General features: G+C 38.8%; 1 protein-coding gene across 1 annotated transcript in view; it reads left to right on the top strand.

Moving 5' to 3' along the window:
* LOC309572992 (dynein axonemal heavy chain 5-like) overlaps positions 1-23,669 on the top strand; it is a gene marked incomplete at both ends in the record, with an annotated part of 150,677 nt that overhangs the window by 80,913 nt on the left and 46,095 nt on the right. The window contains 9 exons of the mRNA XM_082281607.1: positions 1,031-1,237; positions 1,325-1,567; positions 2,242-2,396; positions 4,331-4,995; positions 6,196-6,476; positions 6,841-7,056; positions 9,658-9,825; positions 17,997-18,215; positions 20,754-20,930. Of these exons, the coding sequence (XP_082137733.1) occupies positions 1,031-1,237; positions 1,325-1,567; positions 2,242-2,396; positions 4,331-4,995; positions 6,196-6,476; positions 6,841-7,056; positions 9,658-9,825; positions 17,997-18,215; positions 20,754-20,930 (2,331 nt within the window). The remainder of the gene's footprint in view (positions 1-1,030; positions 1,238-1,324; positions 1,568-2,241; positions 2,397-4,330; positions 4,996-6,195; positions 6,477-6,840; positions 7,057-9,657; positions 9,826-17,996; positions 18,216-20,753; positions 20,931-23,669) is intronic.

Raw genomic sequence — 23,669 nt, 5'->3', positions numbered from 1 at the left:
AAACAAATAAAATCTGGTATTTAGCAATTTGTAAATATTTACATTTTCCATTTCAAACAGACTGTTAAAAACATTTGACTGCAATTCCTGGGCAAATTTTGCTTTGAAAAAGACAAAAAATATTAGGTATAGAATGCAATTTGAAAAAACAAAACTACAGCATAGAAATGTGTGTCGAATTTGTTCTTCTTCTGAGAAAAGTGGAGGACAGTAGTGGAAGGAGAGGGATTTGTTAAATGGTATTTTCTAGTCCAATAAAAGTTGGTCAGAATTTCACAAACAACTAACTGTAGACCTAAACTTACTTTGCACACAGAACTAGAGAGACTTCTAGCAAAACTACTGTCTAGTCAATATTGACCAATATATTCAACAGAATTGATGCTTATTACCACTAATTAACTTCCTTTCCTAGAGGAAAAGTAGCTTTTGCTAGGTTGTAAATATTTTCTCAAATATTGTTTGCTCTTTTTTTTCCCTTTTCCCTTGCCTTTCCTTGCCTTTCCTTGCCTCTCCTTGCCTTTCCTTGCCTCTCCTTGCCTCTCCTTGCCTCGCCTCGCCTCCTTTCCCTTTCCCTTTCCCTTTCCCTTTCCCTTTCCCTTTCCCTTTCCCTTTCCCTTTCCCTTTCCCTTTCCCTCATGAACTTTTCCTCCAATATTCTTGGAAAGGATGAAGAGTAACGGAAATGATCTGGAAGAAAGGGCAGGAGCAACACCACAGGTTAAACAATGTTGACATTTTTACTGTGGTCATCAGTGTCGTCATTAACTAACCTGTCTTGGCTTCAATGCATGTTCCTGGGATTTGAAACATTCAAAGAAACTCAAATGAAATCTATGTGAAATTAAAGAGCTAGCTGTTGCTAGTGTCATTTCTTCATTTTACCTTAATGCCTCTTAAATGCCAAGCATGTATTTCTGCTTTAATACAAGACTGAAGTTTGTGAAAATGTCCACATTCACTTAACAATAAGTAGAAAATATTTTTATTTAGCAGTTATTTGAATATAGTTCACGACATTATTTTGTAGATGTTACCAACTCCAGCTAAATTTCATTACATCTTCAATTTACGAGACCTCAGTCGTATTTGGCAAGGAATACTTACAGTTACTCCTGACGTCTGCCAGAGCATCAGTGTTTTGGTAGCCTTGTTCCAACATGAATGCAGACGTGTTATTGCAGACAGGTTCATCAGCAAAAGTGATAAGGACTGGTTTGAAGATTTGATGAGGAAGGTAAGCAAACAGTATTTTAGTATTTGCCACAGAAAGAGGCCAAGGACATAGTTCATTACTAAAGCAATCCTTCATGTATTGCTGTAGATTGTTTCTGAAGAACACGGTCAAAATCTACTTGAAGATAAATCGACAGAATTATACTTTGTGGATTTCTTGCGTGATGTCCCAGAGACTGCTGGAGATGAACCTGATGATGCAGAGTTGAAGGCTCCGAAAATTTATGAGCCTATCCCATCTTTGGATTACTTGGCTGAAAGATTACGGATGTTCATGCAACAGTACAATGAAACTGTCAGAGGATCAAAGATGGATTTAGTATTTTTCAAGGTATTACTGCTTGTAATTGTATTAATACAGAAAGTGCCTGGTCTTCTGCACTTACTGATACATCTTGTATGTTTCTATCACATTATTTTGGAGATAGCTCAGAACAACTAGGTTGTTTATACAGTACACACTGTGAATGTCATCTTGCCTTTCCTGAAAGTTACCTCCTTCTTGAAGGTCTTGATGCACAATGCTCTCCTCAGCTTTAGACTGGGTGGTTTGATAGAATTTTAGGGTGTTTCAGATTAATTCTCACCCTAGGATGACTACAGCAGTAGAATAAGAAATGCCTATATTGCACCTGTATTTTACTTTTGTCAGTCTATTTAGAGAGCTTGTAAATAGGTCAGCTAAAAAGTCTGGGGGAGTCCTTTCTGCTTTACCTTCTGTCCCTTAAGGAGCATGCCCTCAGCTCTGCTGATGACAAGCTGTGCATATGACATTGCTTCATACAAGATTGATACAATGACATTTCTCTTGGGCTAGCCCTGCTGCCCACAGAATTTAGGGGGGAATCTCCTGTTGATTTTGATTACTACAGGACTGAGTCTTTGGCATAGGCTCCAGAGAAGCCATCCAGCTGTTGAGAAGCAGTTGGTTGGTGACACGCTTCTAGTTGATTATACAATGCATTATTTTTGCATCTCTTCATCCCCTTTTCTCTCAATACACAGGATGCAATTATCCATTTGATTAAAATATCACGGATTATTCGTACTCCACAAGGAAATGCATTGTTGGTGGGTGTGGGTGGATCTGGAAAGCAGAGTCTGACCAGACTAGCATCATACATTGCTGGATACGAGAGCTTTCAGATTACTTTAACAAGGTAACACAATGCAGTGTACCTGGACATTTGCTCCTTAATTTGCCATACAAATGAACTCCTCACAATCATCTTAAAGAAATGCAAACCTCTCAGCCTTTTTATCCCTCATTGTAAACTACATTTCTGGTCAAAAGTAACTGTCCAAATGTACATCTATAGGTGACAGATCCTGGGTCTTTGTTTCGTTGCCTTTATGCTATTGACAAGAAATATGTATTTTCTTCAGCATTTGAGTCTGCAATGCACCTCTGTGAAATCACACTGAAATAGAATTTTGCACTAAAAATAACAGGGAGTAATCTGCTGGTGCATGCTGCATAGTAGGCAAACGCTGATGGCCAGGGGAAATGGTAACTTTTTCTATAGATCCTTTTGTAAATAAACTGTATTATGACAATTTCTGTCAATGACTTACTATTTTGTAGTGCTGGAGTTCTGTAATTTATAGAAATTTGAAGTGAAAGGGAGTAGCTGCTGCCTTCCTTCTGTTTCTCTTTTTACACAGTTTACAAGGGTAAGCAATGAAGACCGGCAGAGTGTATTCTCCTTTGCAAACTGTTTAACATGCTGAGAAATATTCTTTAGAGAGACATATCAGGTCTATGAATAATGTTATGAGGCTTCTGATGAAAGGAAAGATAAAGAAAGATATATCACAATCTCTTCCTCTGTCCCAGAAGCAGAAGGAAGGAACAGTGAGAACAAAAAAAAAGGAGGGGAAGAAAAAAACCAAAGCGATAGAACAGAATCCCTAGATTTCCAAGATTATTAAGGCAACTATTAATAATGGCAATGAATATGGAGGGGGGAAGAATGAAATTAGCAGTGAAGAGTGGATGCTGGCTCATGTTTTGTCTCTAAGTATCATTTCCCATTGCTGTTGTTAGGTTATTGAACTAGATAGACTGCAATTCTGACAGTAGAGAATTTCTTATATTCCTATCAGAATAGCAGAAATCACTGTAATAACTGTAGCTGACACATGCAAACTGAAGAGTTGGATTGTTTTACAAGCTCTGCAGTGCTTGCTCTATGGGTATTTATAGAGCAGAAATAAGATGGAGGGAGAAGAGAACTGTGGCACTTCCTGTGTGGCATATTTAATACGTGTAGAATGGGTTGTGTGTGTATTGCACAAATTACTTATGACTTTGAAAAGATTATTGGAAATAAGAGACTGGTTATAAAGAAAAGAGGTTCTTAATTTCATCTTTAATTGGCTAAGGACAAAATCTGCCATTTTATTAACCCTGGTTTACATCACTTTATATTGCACAATCTGAAATCTGTAGTTGAATTTGTGTGGACTTCATCTGCATCTTACTTGTGTGCACCAGCCACAAGACACATAACAACAGAACCAGTCATGGTCTCCATGTGCAGAAGAGCTGCAGAATCAGCTGAAGTGATAATGTTCAAACATAATTTCTGGGGCTTGATTTTAGTTAAACCATATAACACAATAAGCCCCTCAGTTTCATTCTCTCTTGTTTCATAATGATTTCCTTTAACCAGCTCTCAATACCTTCAGAAGATAATCCAGCTGTATTTATGTAATGGTTACAGGTATCATAACCTACTTGACAACTTAATCCAGCTGTATTAACCTACATATCTAACAAAGAATTTACGTCTGCAAACCATGGGGATACAAAACAGTATCATAATTAGATACAGTATTGCTCTTACCATACTTTTTTCCAGCACATTATTTTTTTTGACTTCACCTCATTTCACATGATTTATGTTACTGATCATTCACTTTGGGAAAATGTTTAAGGAAAAACTCTAAAAAAATGTAACCAGGAGCTATGGTATTAAGTTCTTATCTAGATTTTTTTCCTTGCCTTAAGGAAGCTGATCCAGATGATACATACCTCCTAAGATGGTCTGTAATTTTTGTTCTCTCTTTCTTTAACCCTTCTCTATTCCAGAACATATGCCAGCAACAACCTTTTGGATGATCTGAAAACATTGTACCGCACTGCTGGGCAAAAAGGAAAGGGTGTTGTCTTTATATTCACGGACAATGAAGTCAGAGATGAATCTTTTCTTGAGTACATGAACACTGTTTTGACTTCAGGCGAAGTCTCAAATCTTTTTGCACGAGATGAAGTAGGTGAAATCACACAGGACCTGATTCCAGCAATGAAGAAGGAGTACCCAAGGCTTACTCCCACTAGTGAAAATCTTTATAATTACTTTCTTGCTCGAGTTCGGAATAACCTGCATGTGGTTCTTTGTTTTTCTCCTGTTGGGGAAAAATTCAGAACTCGTGCACTCAAATTTCCAGGTCTGATTTCAGGCTGTACCATGGACTGGTTTCAGTGTTGGCCTAAAGATGCTCTTGTAGCAGTTGCACAGCATTTTTTAGCTTCCTACCATATTGAGTGTACAGATGAAGTGAAACAGAGTGTTGTTAACACCATGGGAACAATTCAAGATATTGTAGCTGAAAAATGTGTTGAATACTTTGAACGATATAGGAGACGAACATTTGTGACACCAAAATCTTACCTGTCCTTCATTGGAGGCTACAAAGCTATTTACAAAGAGAAGTTTGCCAGTCTTGGAAGTTTGTCTGAACGCATGAGAACAGGTACTGTAAAAGCTTTTGGATTTTTGTTTCTTTCTTTGTTTTTAAAAAGGTGAGAAGAATCTGAATAAAAGGATGTAAAAGCATGGATTTAAATTGTGAGCTCACGTTCATTTGGAAGCCAACTCATATATTTTTAGCTGTATTGTGTGTGATTACAAACTCTGCAGAGGTTTTGTTTCAATGAACTTTATGAATGTGCAGATTAGAGAGGAGATTTGAAAACAATATTAGTTAGCAGTTAAAATGCCTGGAACTCCTGCTCTGACGTGTATGTATGCCAAGGAACTACTGAGATCCTAGTTTTCACATGTAAGCATGCCAAGAGTAAATCTGAGAAAAGGTAACTAAATGTTCATATTCAGTCCCTCTGAAGAATTTTTTAAAGGAAAAGGGATATGCCAAAGGTAAAATTTCAAAAATATAGCTGTGCACATGGTCAGACATGGTAAACAATTAAACAGTTTCCTAAACTGAATGCTGTTTGGAAGTGAATGTGACCTTAAACTGTTTATTCTCCCACCGTTGAGAATTGTAGACCTGACCTATGTACACATACGTCCAAAGGTAAAGGGTGGCTGGCTGTCTGGAAGAACAAACGTGTTTTTTTTTGAGTTAGAAAGATATATATGATGCATTTACATTTAGATGCATGGATTTATAATGAAGATGTCTATACTTAAGAGTTTTTCTCATAATTTGTTCAAACTATTGAAGTATTGTATTGCTCAAGAATCTGTAGGTTTTTTTACCCCGTCTCATCTGGACCTTCATGTAATGTTGAATTTAGAAGCTCAGCCTACTCTCCTTGTGTCTTCACTTTCATTGCCAGGTTCCTCCTCTTTGTCTTGTACAGAGTACAGCCTAGTGCTTTTTATGTTCTCATGGATTTCAGAAATTTCACACACATTTCTTAAGTGTCATTCACCATGCTAATGTTTTTCAGCATGTGTGTTTAACATTTAGTCTCCTTCTCATTTAAAAGAATATAAACAAGTGATCAAGTGACAGATTCTGAAGGCTTTTACACATTAAAAAATAAAAATTGTCCTGGTTAATTTTAGTGTTCAACCAATGGGATCACTCACTAGTATTCCTAAACATGAATCCGAGCGACTTATTTTAAATATCCACTTATTGCTTCAGTGAGGTTACTCTCTCCATAGGTCTTTCTGTTGCTAAAATGGAATTTGTTCACCACAGGTCTTGCAAAACTGATGGAAGCTGAGGTTTCTGTAAGCCAGCTCTCCAAAGAGTTGGTTATGAAGGAGAAAGATTTGGCTATAGCTTCAAAAAAAGCTGATGAAGTTTTATTGGAAGTAACTATGAAAGCCCATGCTGCAGAAAAAGTGAAAATGCAGGTGCAAAAGGTAAAAGACAAGGCTCAGGCTATTGTGGATGACATTGCCATTGATAAAGCAGCAGCAGAGGAGAAGCTTGAAGCTGCAAGGCCTGCACTGGAAGAAGCCAAGGCAGCCCTGCAGGTCAGAAGCAAATATATTCTGAACGTTCATGTAGTTAATGGTCATTATGTGCAATAATATGGCTTGTGCTTCTAACTTGGGGGGTGGGGAAAGACTGAGGAACTGGCACTGACCTGTAAATCCTTGTATAAAAAACCCTGAAAACTGAAGAGGGGAAGAGGTAAGATGGGCAGTACTCTACTGTCAGGTAGTAAAGCAGTCACAGAGTGGTACTACCTGGAGGGACTTTCTGCAGTAGTGCTTCTGAGCGACCTGCAAACCTGCAGCCATTGCATTCCATACACAGTCCTCGCAAAAGAACATCATTCTTTGCCATCAGGTGACTGCTTAAATAAATGGACTGTTTTCTTTTATAATTTTTCAGACAATAAAACCTTCTGACATTGCAACTGTTCGCAAACTGGGTAAACCTCCTCACCTGATAATGCGGATCATGGACTGCGTGCTACTTTTATTCCAAAGGAAAATAGACTCAGTGACACTAGATCAGGAACACCCAGGTGTCAAGCCATCATGGACTGAGGCTCAGAAGCTAATGAATAATTCAGGATTTCTTAGCATGTTGCTTACTTTCCAGAAGGTGAGTAATTAATAGGGGCACTACTGCTTCAATAACCATCTTCAGAGTTCACATGAAAGTGTCTTCTACCATCAAAGGCAGTTTGAAACATTTTTGTCTATCTATAGTTGTGGATACTTTCTGACTTTATTCTTCTTTATTTTCATGGCTCATTATCGCAGTAGTTTTTCTCCTGGGCCACGCAGTGGCTCCTAGCAGACAGAAGTATCCCATGCACTAGACCAAATCTTGAGAAGCTTAATGTTTTCTTATTCAGGCAGCTCCTGCTTCTAAGTAGGAACTTGCCTTAGAAGGGCCCACTCTTGGTTTTTCAAATGGCTCACCTTCTCCAGTGCTACCAGGCCTGTTTGCTTGTAAGGCACTTGACAATTCTGACAATTTGCTAGGGAGCTAGCAGGAAATAAGAAAAAAATGAACAGGGAAAGAAATGACATAATTTCGGAACTTTTGAGGTTCTTTCACTAGAAAAGTAGTGAAGTAAAGAATAATCTCATTATCAATTGTAAGAAAAATAAGAGCAAGCAGGTTTTTATTTCTGTCAGGACAGAAACTTTTGCAGCAGGGTTCACTGAACTGTGAGAAAAAGGAAAACTCTCTATAGGGAAGAGAAGAAAGATGTCACAGGTAGCTGGACCAGAAAACTACCTAGGTTAGAATATGAAATGGCAGAATCGTAGCCCAACTTCATAATCCAGAAGATCAAGCAGATTTCAGCAAAACCTGGCATTTCTGCAATGTTGCAGAACATACTTTCTCGTTTGCACACTGATGTTTTAATCTACTTATCTGTGCATTTTGCTGATGCCTTTTCTAAGCTGCTGGAGTGTTTTTGTTGTGGAGATCATTCTCACTATCCCCAGGAGCCATTTCTCCCAGAGAGCCATATTGTGGAAACTTGCACTGCCTCTGTAGACAGTTTCTTCCTGGGGCTGTCAGTCTGGTCACTTTTCCAAATGCTATCTTGACTAAACAGAAAGAGGAAATGAGTTTTAAGATAGCAAGGACTAATTATGTACTCCTTACTCAAGCTTCTGTCTAATGAGGCTTCCAGTTTTGGCACTTATTAATAGTGCACATATTCCTGCTGATAGCTGGAAACACATTTAACTCAGAGAAGTCAGAGCAACTTTTGTGGGACTGAGTTCTTGCAGAAAGTGATACTGATAAATGTGGGGTAGGATACTGGACTACTTCAATCCCTGAGGAGGTACTTCTGATTCTGTCCTCGTACCCCATTTCTCATTTCAGAGTATATATGACAGGAAAGTTAATTGTGTCTGGAGTTCTGAGTAGACTACACTGCTTACTTGTTTCTGAGATTTGGGGGTTTTTTTTGTGTTCTTTCCTAGTATTTTTTAGGCAATGAAAATTAGTGGATGAAGTAGCTAATTGAATTCAAAATTAATTACTTAAAAGGAAAAGCATGACATTTCCCAAGCTTTTGAACAGAGATTTAGGCCACTGCTGATTGATCTTTGCTTCACCTTCGCCAGCTTGTTAGCTCATAATTTTGAGTAGGAGAACAAAAATGTCAAAATGTTTGTCCAGCACTATTTTACATTTTAGCAAATGATCATAGTGAAAACACCACCATGGCTGATCTTGGGAATAATATAGTGAATGTCTTTTCTATTAGAGTAGCTAGGGATCAGAACAAGTGCAAGGCAATCCTTTCTGCTATGCAGAAAAACAAGAAAAGGGTAAATTGCTTGACAGTATGAATGGTGGATGATTTTTAGATGCATTAAAAGAAAGGCATTAATACATTGCCAAAAAAAGGAAAGATTCTTTACATGTCTATTGTTAAGCAGTCATTTTTAGCCTGTTTAAGCTCTTCTACTCTCTACATTGCTCAAGGAGATGAATTCCATTTTCGTCTGACACTTACATAATTATAGATTAACCACCATCATCAAAGATCTGGCTTTTCATGTTCTCAACAGATTGTGAAAGGGAGAAAAAAACTGAGATTAGAATAACAACTGAAAGAAATCCCTTTTATGGTTAAGGAAAAGGGTTAGCTTCAGTGAAGTGAAGACAGTGCCTTGCAGTTTCACCCTTTTCCTTCCTAAAGCTGCCTGTTTGGTTCCTTTACCTGTGTTCACACCAGTGCCTGTCTGATGCTATGGTGAGCTTGTTTATGGGACTAGACTAGAAGAAAATTAGTCAGTAGTTTGCTGACTTATGTTTCTGTCATAGCAGTTTCCAAACTAGCTCACCGAGCATTGGTGAGGGTATTAAAGATGGGGCAAGGACATCTGGTTGAGGGGGAAAGGGAAGAAGGTGCACTGTTGTAGCAGCAATAGCTTAGAACAGCTTAAATTGTCATGGAGCCACAAGCCCTAGTAATGACTGTAAATCTTATGTGTCAAATAAGGATATTAAATGCCACTCTGTTGCAATGGAAGTAGGAGTTATTTTCACGAGTTCACAAAAACTACTAATCTGTCCTTTATAAGAGTGAAAGGCAACAGTGTTGCTTTGTTAATTTATTCTGTAAGAAGTGATAGCCCCATGATTTTAAAAATAAAAGTGTTTCTGTGAAGCAGACCTTATTCTAAAATCCATTTTAAAAAATAATATTTCCTTTCCATTGACTAGGACTCCATTACAGAAGAAACTGTGGAGCTTTTAGAGCCTTATTTGGATATGGAGGACTATAATCTCGAGACTGCTAAAAAAGTGTGTGGAAATGTAGCAGGTCTTTGCTCATGGACACAAGCAATGGCTTACTTCTATGGTATTAATAAAGAAGTTCTTCCTCTTAAGGTATTTTTTATTGATCATTTTATTTTGAGGGATGAATCTAGTCAAGTGGAAAAAATGTCGAATTATTTTGGCTAAAAAAGAGATTCTTGTTTCTTCACGCAGTGTGGTGGAGCCAAGCACACAGAGGTTAAATATGTCCTGGCAATTTTTCCCCCCTTACACACAACTACCCTGTGGTTCAGTTGTTACTTGTGTGAACACAGTAAGTGTTCAGTGGGCTCTTTATAGAGCCTGTCTAGCTGTACGTGGGAGATAATGGTACCTTCTCTGCCCTCAGAGTGGGTGCCAGGCACTATGGCCTCAAGAAAACTCCTCAGTCCTACTGGCCTGGGAAGGAACCTACTCATTGTGGTTATGATAGAATATGGGAAAGAGGAGGAGAGACCATTCTTGGCACAGAAGTATTCTTCAAGGAATTTAGCTGGAATTCATGTCCCTAAAAAAAATTTTGGAGTTTCAAATTGCTAAATGCAAGTGTACATATATAATAGAGTAGTTGCCAGGTATAGAATTCTGTTGTAACATTGAACTGAAGTAGAAAGGGATCAGCCACGGTTATGTGCATTCTTACAGATAGCTTTATTGTCTTGGAAATGTTTCATTTATGAGCATATTGAAAAAAGGGACTTTGCATATTTATATAATGATTTATAGTCATTGCTCCTACAGTGAGTTTTATGGCTCTTTTCTGAGGAAATACATCCAATCCATTATGCTTCCACTGCACTGATGTTTGGTTTCTTATTGAATAAGCCACTGTATCAATGGTATAGTCAAAATTCTTGGCATAATCTTTTCGTATACCTAGACAGATCTGATTCAAATATGTTAAAAGCATATTTTTTTTTATTCAAGTAACTCAAGAGAGTGCTATATTTTTGTGATGTATAAGTAGCTATTCCCTTTTCAAATAATGGGATGTTCACTAATGAAAACAGAATTTGAAATGTTGCTATTGAGAGCCACAAAAGGGAGCAAGACCCGGGGGGAAATAGTGGCTTTATATGCAAATGTAACCCTGAAAGTTGAAAACGTGCTCTTGTAGATTTTATTTGAATATATATGATTTAGGATTACATATAAATTTAGCTCTGTGTTCAAGTACTTGCATTCTTGTCACACTGTAGCTGACAAAAAGTGAAACATACATTTCTTGGCAAAGTGGTGCCTATTGTCAGGCATAGCAACAGTTACAAATATTTTAGAAACAGAAGATGACAGAGGGAAGGAGGAAGTGTTTAAAGTATGCAAGAGATATGGCAGGAAGCAGTGGAGTGATGCTAAGAAAATAATTGAAAATAAATGTACAATTAGACTGCATAAAGTACTAGCCCAGGCTAATTCATCCAGTGCTAAAAGCAGGTTTACTGAATGAATTAATCAAGCTGCTTTATCCTAACTGCTGTTCTAGGATATAAATCCCCTTCAGCACCTGCCAAATGGATTCAATATATTTTAAAATTGCATCTTAAGTGAGACTCATTGCCTCATTTATCTTAAATATGACAACTTGTGAAAACTAATTAATAGTGACTTATATTATAGTAAATATAGTGTGCAAAAGTTACCTATTCCTAGGAATGGATACTGGCATTCTTTATATAGGTGGCCTGCAGCCCACGGGTCATTAGTTAGACTTTCCTGTAGACCTTCAGTGTGAGGATGACCTGTTTCTCCCCAGATTGCTACCTAGTAAACCAGCCTGCTGCATTAACCTGAGAATTTAGAAACACCATCTGCTCCTTATCTGTTAGTTGAAGAATGTAAGAGCAGAATGGAGAAGCCCTGACTTTTGCTGTGATGCTGTTAGCCTCTAATTAAAATACTGTGTATAGGAGTGTAATTTCCCTTAGGGATGTCTCCAGTGACTTTAATTAAGTTCTCCTTAGGCTGTTATGGTGGTCAAGGGAAGTTTGTCTACAGTTTATAAATTCTGTTTGATACTGAGGATTCTCCCTGTGAAACTCAGTTTTAAGTATGAGACTTTATTGCCTTTTCTACTTTCGTCTCCATACTGAACTAAAAACTGCAGCAGGCAATGAAAGGAAATCTTGCACCTGAAGAAAAGGTAATAGTCAAGGAGTGTTGAAATTTGATAGTTGTCCATTTAAATAAGTGTGTCCTTGTAAAGGTGATGTCTACTGGGCAGGAAAACAAGCATGCAAGTCTGAATTCAAGGTCCACAATAACTGTGGAAGGAAAGCATGTGCTCTGGGGTTGAGGGGAAGGATTATGTCGCCTAACAAAACAGAGTGGGGTCAGGACATGTAACTGAACAGAGAATATGGAGTGTCTTTCACTAGCTAGCACAGACTGTGAACAGCAGATAAGAGATTTCTATGCTTTTCAAAGGTTATTTTAATCCCAAAGAATGGTCACTGATAGCAAAGAAAGTGAGGCCAAGATTTTATTAGTGTCCCTCTGCACGTGTTTGCACGTGTACGTATGTATATTTGTATGCATATGTGCATGTGTGTGTATATATATATATATATTTATATATCTTTTTAGATTTTGTATTGTTGAGGTAAAAACATTGATTTTGGAATGTCTACAAAACCTGTGTATGTCTTTGCCTTTTTTACAAACTTTCCCTAAATAATGGTGGATACAAGCATATCATGATATTGAGTCTCTGAGAAAGCTGATCCAAAACCAATGGAGTTTCTAGAGGAAAAATCTACAGTAATCTGGGACAGGGGCAGTTTAGAAATTGCATTTCCATAAAGAGTTTTCAGTCAGATGCCATGTGCCCAGAACAGGACTGAAGCAAAGGCAAAGATGAGCACTCAGGTCATCCCCAGAAGGTCAGGAGCAGAGTGACAGAGTCCAAGTGCAAGAAGCCTTCTGGCCTAGTCCAGCCGCAGTGAGTGCTCAATGGACTGTAAGAACAGTGGACTTGGAAAGCTGAAATTCTTTAACAAGAGAAGTGCTAGGAAAGCTCCAAATCATTCTTACCTTTTCTGAAGTTTTGGACGCCTTTTTTTTTTTAATAGGATTCTCCTAGTAACATTTCCTGAATTTACTGAGCAGCAGTTGCTCTTCAGAGTGATTTGGGGTTGATCTGGGAATTCCATTCAAGAGCAGGTATAGAATTAAGTGGTGTGAGGCTTCTTTCTGTTGGAGAAGTCATTTTTATTGAACAGCTTCCTTGGATCAGGGTCAGATACACTTCGTACTTTGCAAAATTGAGTTTGCAATGAAGCAGCCAGAAACTTAATGTCTATGTGAATACTAGTAAATTGAATAGTACTAGTGAATTTTTCTGGGCACTGGAAAGTCATCATTTGAACTAATAAATTGTTAGAATGATCCCTAGTGTAGATTTTTTCTTGGCTAAGCGGCATTCTTCAGTAGTCTCTGGGCACATTTCAGGAGCTAGCCTGGTCCAAGAGCCATTCCCACAAGGCTGTCAGTATGCAGTCATGTTTTAGAGGCTGGGAAAGCTTAATGTGAGCTGTTTTATGTTGGTTAACTTCACTGCCAGAGAAAGGTCCTGGGCGTGTTTCATTTAAGAGTCTAGCTGTGACTGTAGTTATGTGTTTATTTGTTCTGGTTTTGTGTGGAATGAAAAAATTTTAAAAGGGGCAGGATCATTTCACCACTTGCTGTGAAGTCCTCTGTGAGGGCAGCTTGGAAAAAGGCAAAACAGCTGCTTAACTCTTTAGGCTATGGCCCTTGTTGGCACAGGTGCTGTCTCAGGACCTGCCCCATGCAGATGGATGCAGAGAGCAGGTAGCAGCACTGGCTGGAGCAGGTGTTGAGAGGATTGTCTATCTGGTTCCCCACAATGCCAAAGGCAAGGAAAGACTGAAGCTGGTGTTCTCACACGAGTCCAGGCATGTTCCAGCATAGCATCACTTCTCCAGGAGCACAGATCAAACTGTGGACCTCGTATCTTAAATCCTCGTGATTCATTTGCATAAAATCCATTTTTTCAGGCTTTCACACAGCATCCAACTGGAACAAGTTGTGTATCCTTGCTTTGCTGCATGATTCAGAGGGATGAAATTAAGGGTGTGAAGCTTGTTCACAGAGCAATGCCACTAAAATTAGGAAGGCCGCAGTGGTTCTTAGTGGTTGGGAAACATGTTTCCTTCCTGCCTATTATAGGCTGGAAGTGTTTGTATGGGGCTGATTGCAGCTGTAATAGTCTTCTTGTGCAGAAGATTCTCTTTGGCAGCAGAGCTTGCCTCCTGCTCTCATGGCAGAACTCTATAGAGGAGGCTGCCAGCCAACCAGCCAGTGATGTCAATACAAAAGCTGTGTTTGTACCCATGTAATTTTGAAAAGTCAAGTTTGGAAAAAAAAATAAAAACCAACCAGGGAGAGAGCAAATAGTGATGATTTCTAAGGGTCATCTGGAACAAGTAGTTTTTTTGCCTTTGGGAATCACACAGGTTGGTCATCCTGGCATGCTGGCTGTCATTCTCATGCAACCAACCATTGTTCATCACATCTGATCAAATAAACTATAAATCAAATTAATATTATAATGTCTTATACCTTGTTATGGTTACTCTAAAATTGGCTGAGAACTTTGGTTAAATTGCCTATAAAATAATTTCTTATTATGGGTCATCTTCCAGAAAAATCTGTGAAGTCTTGTGTAAATAATTTTAGGGATTTTTTTCATGTTAGAATACAATGTACTTTTTTTTACTAATCTGGACAATTTTTTCTTTGTGCCTACACCTTCCAAGCTGATAGCCTTTTAAGAGTTTTTAAGAATGGGTGTATGTCTTAGGGTGACCTTATGATGTGTATCCCATATCACTGCCTATGCCCAGAAATTAATTCCTGTGCCTTTCTATGCCTCTAAACCGAGCCTGAGAGGGGGAAGGAAAAAACTGAACAAAACTTTTTCAAAGCAGTTTGCAGCTCGTTCAAGGTCACACACAGATAGCAATTGGTTTTCCCAGCTGCAGCAGGGGAGGGAGGAAGCACCCAGCTTGCTGCTCCCAGAACAGGTTTTTTTTGGCCAGTGGTTCAGCTGCTTTGTTCTCCAGAGAGAGACTGAGAGTTGAATTCTTCCTTCCCTGAAATTTCGGATTTTCTCCCTTTTCTACTGGACTGCTTGATTGCTTCAACATCAGAGCCCATCGGGAAGACTTTCCACCGGGCACAGAGGGCCTGGCCAAGCCCCAGCTCCAAGGAGACCAAAGGGAGGACTCTAATGCTTTCCCAGGTTTTTCCTCTACAGGGAAAGATTTTATCATTTAGTATTATTTTCCTTTCCCGGGTGTTTGTTAAATAAGTAGTTTTATCTTCACTTTCCTTCAAGGAAATTTTTTTTTTTTTCCTGAGCCTGGGGGATGGGTGGTTGTGCCTTCTCTCAGAGGATATATTTCTAAATTTGGCCAAACCAGTACAGTGTACTAGTTTGAAAACAAACTAGTGGGAGACACCAAGTCAGAATAACAATTTAATAGGGAAATAAAAGGAGGGGGAAGAAAAAATAAAGGCAGATAACACTGGGTTAAACTGACAGAGTTAGGATACAACCTGGCACCCTGTTAGTCAGGGTGGTGGTGGCAGTCTGGTAGAATGGTGGCTGCAGTCCTCCCAAAGCAGCGATCCTGTAGAAAAGGAGTCTGCTCCTCCTCAGAAAGTCCAGTGGTGGCTATGTAGCTCCTGTCCTCTGGAAGCCCAGTGGGAAGGTTGGCTCTGGTATTCAGAGTCTCAGATTATATCCAGGATGGGATGCTTGGTTCCTCCCTCTGGGTGGAGCATCTCACAGTGGGGTAATGAGTCATGAGGCCAAGTGTTGATTAGGCTCATTAACAGAAGATAGTCCGGAGGGAGTTGAGTTATCTCTGAGTCATGTGGCAGGACAATGATGGGCCATTAACAGCAAGATAGTCTGGGGGGAGGAGGCAAGGAAACACTGCCCTACCTGATTTCAACAGCTCCTGAGGATGGTAATAGAATATACTGCAACCCAGGACAATGGGGAAGTCTGTTTTATCAATCTTTGGCACTTTTCTGAGTAGTTTATTGCTGCACAAAGACCTGCTTTTCATGTTTACAAGGCATCATTGCTCATATGTATTGGGAATTCACATGCCCATCCTCTTCCATTGAAGTTCATATCCTGCTGTGATGAATGTGAAGGTGTTATATGAATCCACACAGCCAGTTGTAAGTTCTCCATTGTTCTAGCTGTTCCAAGGATCTTGTTTCCTTTGTAACCTCCGTATCTGTCAGCTGGGGCTGAAACAATATGTCATAATATTGTCTGACTCCCATTTTTAGCCCTCAGAGAATTTAAGGATACAAGGATGCTCTGCAGTGGGGAAGGTGCCTGGGGGAGGTAGAAGAGGGCTGGTGCAGAGCTCTTTTTGGATCTCAGTAAGAAAGGGCCTGACAAGAGATGGCTAAATGAGGTGACTGCTTTAATAAGACGGAATAGTAAGAGGAGTTTAAAATAGTTTGAATGACCAAAAGAGAAAGCTTTCTCTTCATGGACAGGATCTGCTCTGCACAGGATACCCTGGGAAAAACTATCCAGGCTCTGTCTGATGCTGCATGAATGTGGAGTGTCCAATATTTGAAGGGATGTGAAGTTCACTCACTGTTTGTCTTCTTACGAATCTTTTAAGGCAGTTTTCTTATTAAACCATTTGTTGTCAGACCTTTCTTATTCAGATGCGGAAGGAACCCTGCACACGCTTTCTCTCCCTCTCTTTCCCTCTTATATCTCACCCTCCCCACCTTTCCCCTGGTGCAGGACACAGTAACACTACATCACCTCCTAAAAAATCCTTTGCTGTTGGAACCCAATGGTCCAAGATTCACTAAAACATAACAGCAGTTCTGAAATCTGCTTATCTGGGTTTAATCAAGACTCATTGATTGAGCAATGTTTATTTCCAGGTGATGCTTTTAATGTGTTTTTTTAATAAACAGTGAGGTAAAAATATTTCAGCATCCTTACATGATGGAAATTTTATGAGCAACCATTTTACTGGTTCATCTGGATTCCAAAATATTTTTTTATCTCTAGAATCTGTCTACAGACTAGGTAATGAAATTTTACCGACAGTGCTTTTCTCTAGCATATACTGTCTGCATATACCTAGCTTGCTAATATACCTGGACCCAGAACATGTGATTCACCTGTATCCAATACACATGTATACAACATACATGTACGCAGATATTAGTAACCTACTTCACTGGTTAGTACATATATGCTTCTCTAATTCCCTGCTCAGAAACCTCTCTTTTGAAATACACCAGACCTCAACCCATGATTATACTGTTAACTAAGAATTATCCCTTAAAAGAGATACCTTCTATTGCTACGCTTCTGGTGTGATGTAATGTCAGTGTCAAGTTTCATATTCATAATAAAACAGGTTTTACAGATTCTTGGTTTCCATCTTCATAACTCTTCTAGGAGAATAAACCAGAAATGAGATACATGATATTTTGTCACATATTTAAACAAGCTTTTTTAAATATTCAGAGTAAATGGAATCAACCTTTATCTGTAAGTGTGAATTTCATAAGAGCTTTGTCAGGCTCTAATCCTTTGCAAATGTATATGGAAATACATTCTGAATTCACAGAATATTTTTTTCAACCCTGTTAGGAATATAAAAGTTAAGAGGCCACATTTAAATGACTGGTAACTCATCATGCAAATTTATAGAGAGATGTGAAAAAAGTCTCTAGAGTTTTACTTTCCAGAGGAGCAAAAAATATATTTGTTATATTTTTGTTGTAGAAGTAATTGTTGGAAAAAGAGAGCAGAAGACTAGTTTCTGTTATAATTTGCAATATTTTATAACTAATGAAGACAATACTAATTTTCTTTTGCACTGAGAATGTATTACAGGAGGCATATATATAAGGCCACCAATTGTATAGGTTGCCTCATATGTCTAGTTTACAGCTATTTCAAGTGAATTGGAATTTAAGTAATTGGTCATTGTGTGATCAATAGACCATTCTGAAAATATTATTAAAACATCTTAAGATTGCCTTGAATAACTTTAATGCTATGCTTCTGTTCCAGAAATAAAAAGAAAAAAGCCTTCTGTCATCTTAAACATGTATTATTTTTAAAAGTACCCAATACAGTACAGTATGTGCCATTAAATGAACCTCATTTTCTTCTGCCAAATAATAGGTATTAACTGCTTTTTGCTCTTAAATATCTGTAGGCAAATTTAGCTTTGCAAGAAGGAAGACTTGCGGCTGCCCAAATGGAACTGGATAGTGCACAAAATCAGCTGGACAAGAAGCAAATGGAGCTGGATGAAGTGCAAGCCATGTATGATGCTGCTGTGAAAGAGAAGCAGGCCTTGCTTGATGATGCTGAGGCATGCAGAAGGAAGATGAGCAATGCCACAGCTCTGATTGAAGGATTGGGTGGAGAAAAGGTATTAGCACACGTGCGTAGGTTTCCAGCACAAAGCAGGTGCGTGGTTTTGAGAATGCTCCGTGATGATCGTAACAGTGCTCGAGAAACTCAAGGTGTGGTGACATCTTGATATCATATGACCCTTTTTTTAGTTATAGGTAGGGTTTTTTTTCCTTGAAGTTAATGTATCTAACAAAGTAAAGCAATTTCTTGTGCTAAGTCTTCTGTATGAAGATTTGTGTTATATCATATGACTCGTATTAGGATAAAGTTCAGATTTAAAGCCAAGGAGCCAAATTCCTTTTAGCTTTAGTAAGAAGAGGAATTAGGCTTAACCTAAATAATTGCCCTAAAATATTTATAAGAAGGATTACTCTCTTTTTCTCACCAAGTATACAAGAATACAAATTTGAAGCTTGACTGATTTCCTGAATTATAATTGAAGCTTAGATTTCTACTGGAGCCTTTTGCAGAATTATGGGCTAATTGTTATCCTCTGCAGTGAGCTTGAAATTTACCTTTCCTATGCAGATCTTTCTGGCTTCAGCCTGAAGGTTTTCAGAGGAAGCAGGATGATCTTTTTTCCTCTCTTATTATTTGCTTTGTTAATTCCTTCATTCATTTCACACAAAGTCAAAATTGATTAGAGTTTTGACTTCAACCATTGTGTCCTGTGAGGTCAGGACCTCAGCATTTCTTTGCATAGCTGCCTTTCAAATTACAGTCAAAAATCTTAGATGCTTTATCATACTTCTTCAATGAATTTCTAAATTTAAGAGCAATACAAAAATAGGAAATTACAGTGTCTTTTTGTGGGCTTTCTGGAGCCTTGTGCTATGAGGTCTTGCAAGACCTGTTATTCCACTCTACTTTTGAAAATTCAGCCAAAAAAAATAAAGACTCTCTATGGCACTTTGACTATTGGGCAAGACTGACACTGGGTTAAATGTGTGTTTTCTAAACTTGAAATGGGTATGTCCTTACCAAGATTGCATGCAGAGTGACTGTAAAGGAACAGCAATCTGGAAAGAAAGGAATAAGCAAAAATATTAGTTAAGTATTTTTAATTTTTTTAATACATTAAAAAATAATTTTTATAGAATTGCAGAATCATGGAATAATTGAGATTGGAAGAAACCACTGGAGATATCTAACCCAAAACACAGCCTCCCCCTCCCCACTACTCAAGGCTCAGGCCATTTTTTGGTTGGGTTTTGAATATCTTCAAGGATTTCCCAACTTCCCTTGGCAACCTATTCCAGTTTTTGACCGCTCTCACTGAAATAAGGGATTTTTTGTGTGCTGAATTTGAATTTCTTATATTCCAATTTGTGTCCACTGCCCTTTGTCATTTCATAGAGTACAAGTGAAAAGAGTCTGGCATCTTCCTCTTTACACCTTCCCATCAGGTATTTGCGTGCAAAGATACCTGTGTACAAATTTCCCCTGCACTCTCGGTGTTCAAGGATAAACAATCTCAGCGAAGGCTGCCCCTGAATTTTAGATCCCTGATCAGTTCTTTATCTGCAAGTCTGAGGTTAAGCAAACTGCCTTTCCCTCCTTAGATCCTCACTCAACTGTGTTCAGAACATTTGTCAATACCCTCCTTAAAACCTCAAGGATTGCTTGTGTCTTTCTGTGTTGTCCCTTCAGATATTGGGCGGTTGAAGGCCCCTGTGTAGACCAGGGCCTGTGGATGTGAGGTTTCTGCCCACTGTCTGAAGAAGCCCTCATCTACTGCTTATTAATCACATTGTCTGTGACACACACACACATCTCTCACGTGGAACTTCCTTCTGATGCTAGCCCATAAGCTCCCAACTGGCCTATTGTTCATCATTGAGTCTCCCATGCAGAACTACATGCATTCCTCTGCTCTCTCACATGAAGGAAAACCCCTCTTCTCACCTCCTCAGCCTGTCCTTCCTAACAAGCCCACAGACACCTGATGCTCCTCTCCAGTAAGGGAAGTCTTTCCATCATGTTTCTGTGACCCCCATGATATCACAACACTGCAACCACTTGCAGAGCCCTTGTTTGTTCTCCATGCTGTGCACATTCATGCAGAAGCATGTCAGACAGGTGCCCAGCTGTGATAATTAATGTCTTATAAGCAGTAGAAAGCTGTCCCCACCGTTCTGTCTGGTGGACACTTCTTTGTTTATGTGGCTGTCCTTAGGGTGGTCCTCTGTTAGCCCTGTTTTGTCAATTATGAGGTCCCTACTGTTTATCTCACCCCACACATTTTGTTTGCCAGCCCGGTTCTCCACTTCCTCACACTACTATTGGTCCTCCTCCGACTGCCACTCCATTCCTCCTTTAAAGCCCTTCTTAGCAATTTGACCAGCTTGTTCGCAAAGATGCTTTTTCTCCACTTGGTCAGGTGGTTGCCATCACTTCCAAGCAAACTTCTACTTCTGAAATAATTATTTAAAGCAAAAAATACTACTGTTCTCAAGAAAAAATATTTACCAGAAGGAGATGAATTCTTAAGTTAGATCTTCCTGTTAGTTTTGTGTCTGCTTAAGCTAACTTCTTTTCAATATTTTACATACAGCTTCGCTGGACAGCAAGCAGCAAAAACTTTCAAAATCAAATTATTAATTTGGTGGGGAATGTTCTGCTGGCCACTGGATTTCTCTCTTACTCTGGACCTTTCAATCAGGAGTACAGGAATTTGCTGCTCCAATTGTGGAAGAAAGAGATGGACAATAGCAAGATTCCATACAGTAAAGTAAGTGTTCATGTTCTGATCTGACCTTATTCTTTGCCTTGCTGAGAAATTATATGTGGAGCATTTCATTCCAGAAAAGTACATAATTGGAAGATTATATACAAGCTGTCATATTCCATCCAATTTTTAATAAATAAAAAATCTGAGCAGTTGACAACTGAGCTTCTAAACCAATATGTTTTAAGTTCCTCTTTATACTGTCAGGCATTTCAAGATTGGTATGTAGGACACTGCTCTGTCAAATCTGAGAGAGAAATGCTGTCTGAGGTCAGCTGTCTGGGGAGAAATAGCATAATACTGGAAACAAAGTAAAATTTATCAGCTTAGAATACATTTACTTTTTCATAAGAGGTAACATCACCTTTGCACCCCTGTGTATTATCAGTAAATATCCTCCTGTCATACCCTCTGCTGTGTACCCACAACATTTAATTTAGTTTAATTTGAAGTAGAAATTATTGATTTAAATTAGAAATTATTGATTTAAACAAACCCTGGATTTTGCGAGGCTTGGTTTGCAGCACTTCAGCACTTTGACTTGCTCCAGTGCTAGCTTTTAAATCTGTGCACCTTTGTCACCAGTGAGGCTGTCCCAGTGAGGCTGACATTGCAGCATCTCCTTCACTGGCCTGTGTCTGTGTGGAGAGAGGTGGCCTAAAATGCAGTGGAGCTACGGTTCCATCATTCAGTTTCTGTTTCCTGCCACTTCATATTCTATCTTTATTAAAGTGAGCAACCTGCATGCTTGGCTATGACACAGGGCAGGATGCCTTGCATGAATCTTGTCCTTTCCTTTTATCACTATCTGCCTCAGGAGTGCCAGACCTGGCAGATGTTCTGGTGCAGAGGATTTGCTCATGGCCAGCAGCAGCCTTGCTCCTATTCCTACTCTTCCTTTTAGGAGGTCTGTCTAATATTCTTCCCTGTACCTGGAAGACGCATTCATGCTGAAGGCAGAATTTAGGCCATAATAATCAAAACTGTCTTTCTGAGTAACCTATGTTGCCTTCCACTTGGTTTTGTGAGTACCTGTGTACATTTTCTTCAGCAGTAAAGGTTGGACAAATAGTTGAGGAACTCTCTCTTCCTCTCAGCACAGGAGTTGAGGCATTAAGCTCAAATAGCTCCTGTTCTCAGCTGTCAAAGGTTGTGACAGAGCAGTTGCTGCTGAATAGTGCTGTGAATTATTGAGCAGCCTGTGTACAGCTGTATCATTGTGAAACAGCTAAAGGTAGAGCTGCATCTTCTTTTCATTTTTTTTGGGATTTGGCACTTAAATCCTCTGTTAGGGAGACCTCTTTTCCATGAGGTGTTTGTTCACCTCACAGAAGTTACTTGTGAATGTCTTTTTTATTATTTTTTATGTTAGGTTAGCATATTGCTTCTTGTAATGCTGATTAACCTTGACCTGACAGAGTCAAACTTGCAATCCAGCCCAGTTTATGCCATGACTTAAAAGATGAATGATTCTGATTTGCCCAGTAAAGCTCTTTGAAAGCTCCTGATGATAAAAAATATGTAAGGCCAAGATGGGTTTACTAATAAAGTACCAGCAGCAGTGCAGTTTCAGGCAAGATTCTTTACCAGTGTGGCATGGGAGTTATCCTACATACACTCCTCCCAGGGAGACTCTTTCTCAAATTCAGTGTACAAAATGTTCTTAAAAGCAACTAACCTTGGGGAATATCTGTCAAGAGTCTTACCATTTAAGGATAAGAAATTGAAGGTGTAATGTCCTTAGAAAGCAATACATAAAGAACTAAAATTCTGCTTCCATGAAGGTGTTCTGACCACATTACTATTTGGCTGCATCCTTGAAAATTTGAGGAATGCTCTCTTTATTGTTTCTATTTTGCTTCCCCTCCCCCCCCCAGTATGTCTCAGTTAGATGGAGAATGCCATAATTAACGAGTTTCAAAACATATTTACCATTCTGTTTAGATAGTTCCCATTAAAGACAGAATTATGATTTCAATCATAGTGTATGGAAGAGAGTTTTGATTTTTCCCTGGGAATTAAGTACTCACAAAAGGCAGCATATGGGCCTTTCTTGATACTTCACACCACACGAAAGAAAGCCTCTTTGCAGTTCAAGGAAAAGGCTTGACATCTGCCTTACTTTGTCACAGACTAACTGATTGGGGGTGTATGAGTCATTTAGGCTTAACAATTTAAAAAGAACTGTTTAAAATTAGCCACCTATCTGTTTAGTTAGGCACTTAAATTAACTGAGTTTCAGAGTTGCAGGGTGACTGATACTTCTCGCTGTAGGTCAGAAAAAGTTCAAAGTTGTTTAGATCCTACTCATCTGCTTAAGGAGCTACATATGGTTTTAGGTTCCAGTTGCTGAAAAATTTGGCTGTTAAATGCTTTTCTGTCCTTCACACAAATGGAAATTTGATTCCTAAAATATCTCTGTCTTCTGAGAATGGTTTGTGTTTCTTCATTGTGAGTCTTCAATAATATAGCAGTAAAAAAATCAAAGGGTTAAAAAAGCTTTGGAGTCTTGCAACCCCTGGTGTCATTAGATCTCAGGATTGTATCACAACTCTCACAGTATTTGAAGTTTTTCTTTAGGCTTCAGATGCTGAATTGTGTGATTTTTTGCAAGATTTGCAGGGTTTTACTTTCTTTCTTTCATGTCTTTCTTTCAAACATATTTTTAGAAAAAGCCTACAAATAGGAATTGTTGAATGAAAAATTAAGGAACAAATGAAAAAAAACCACGTTCGATTTTAT

Source organism: Coloeus monedula, assembly GCF_965178545.1.
Source record: "Coloeus monedula genome assembly, chromosome: 1".
In the NCBI taxonomy this organism is placed as follows: domain Eukaryota; kingdom Metazoa; phylum Chordata; class Aves; order Passeriformes; family Corvidae; genus Coloeus; species Coloeus monedula.
The sequence above is the reverse complement of the archived record's forward strand: the minus strand, read 5'-3'. Positions and strand labels throughout refer to the sequence as shown.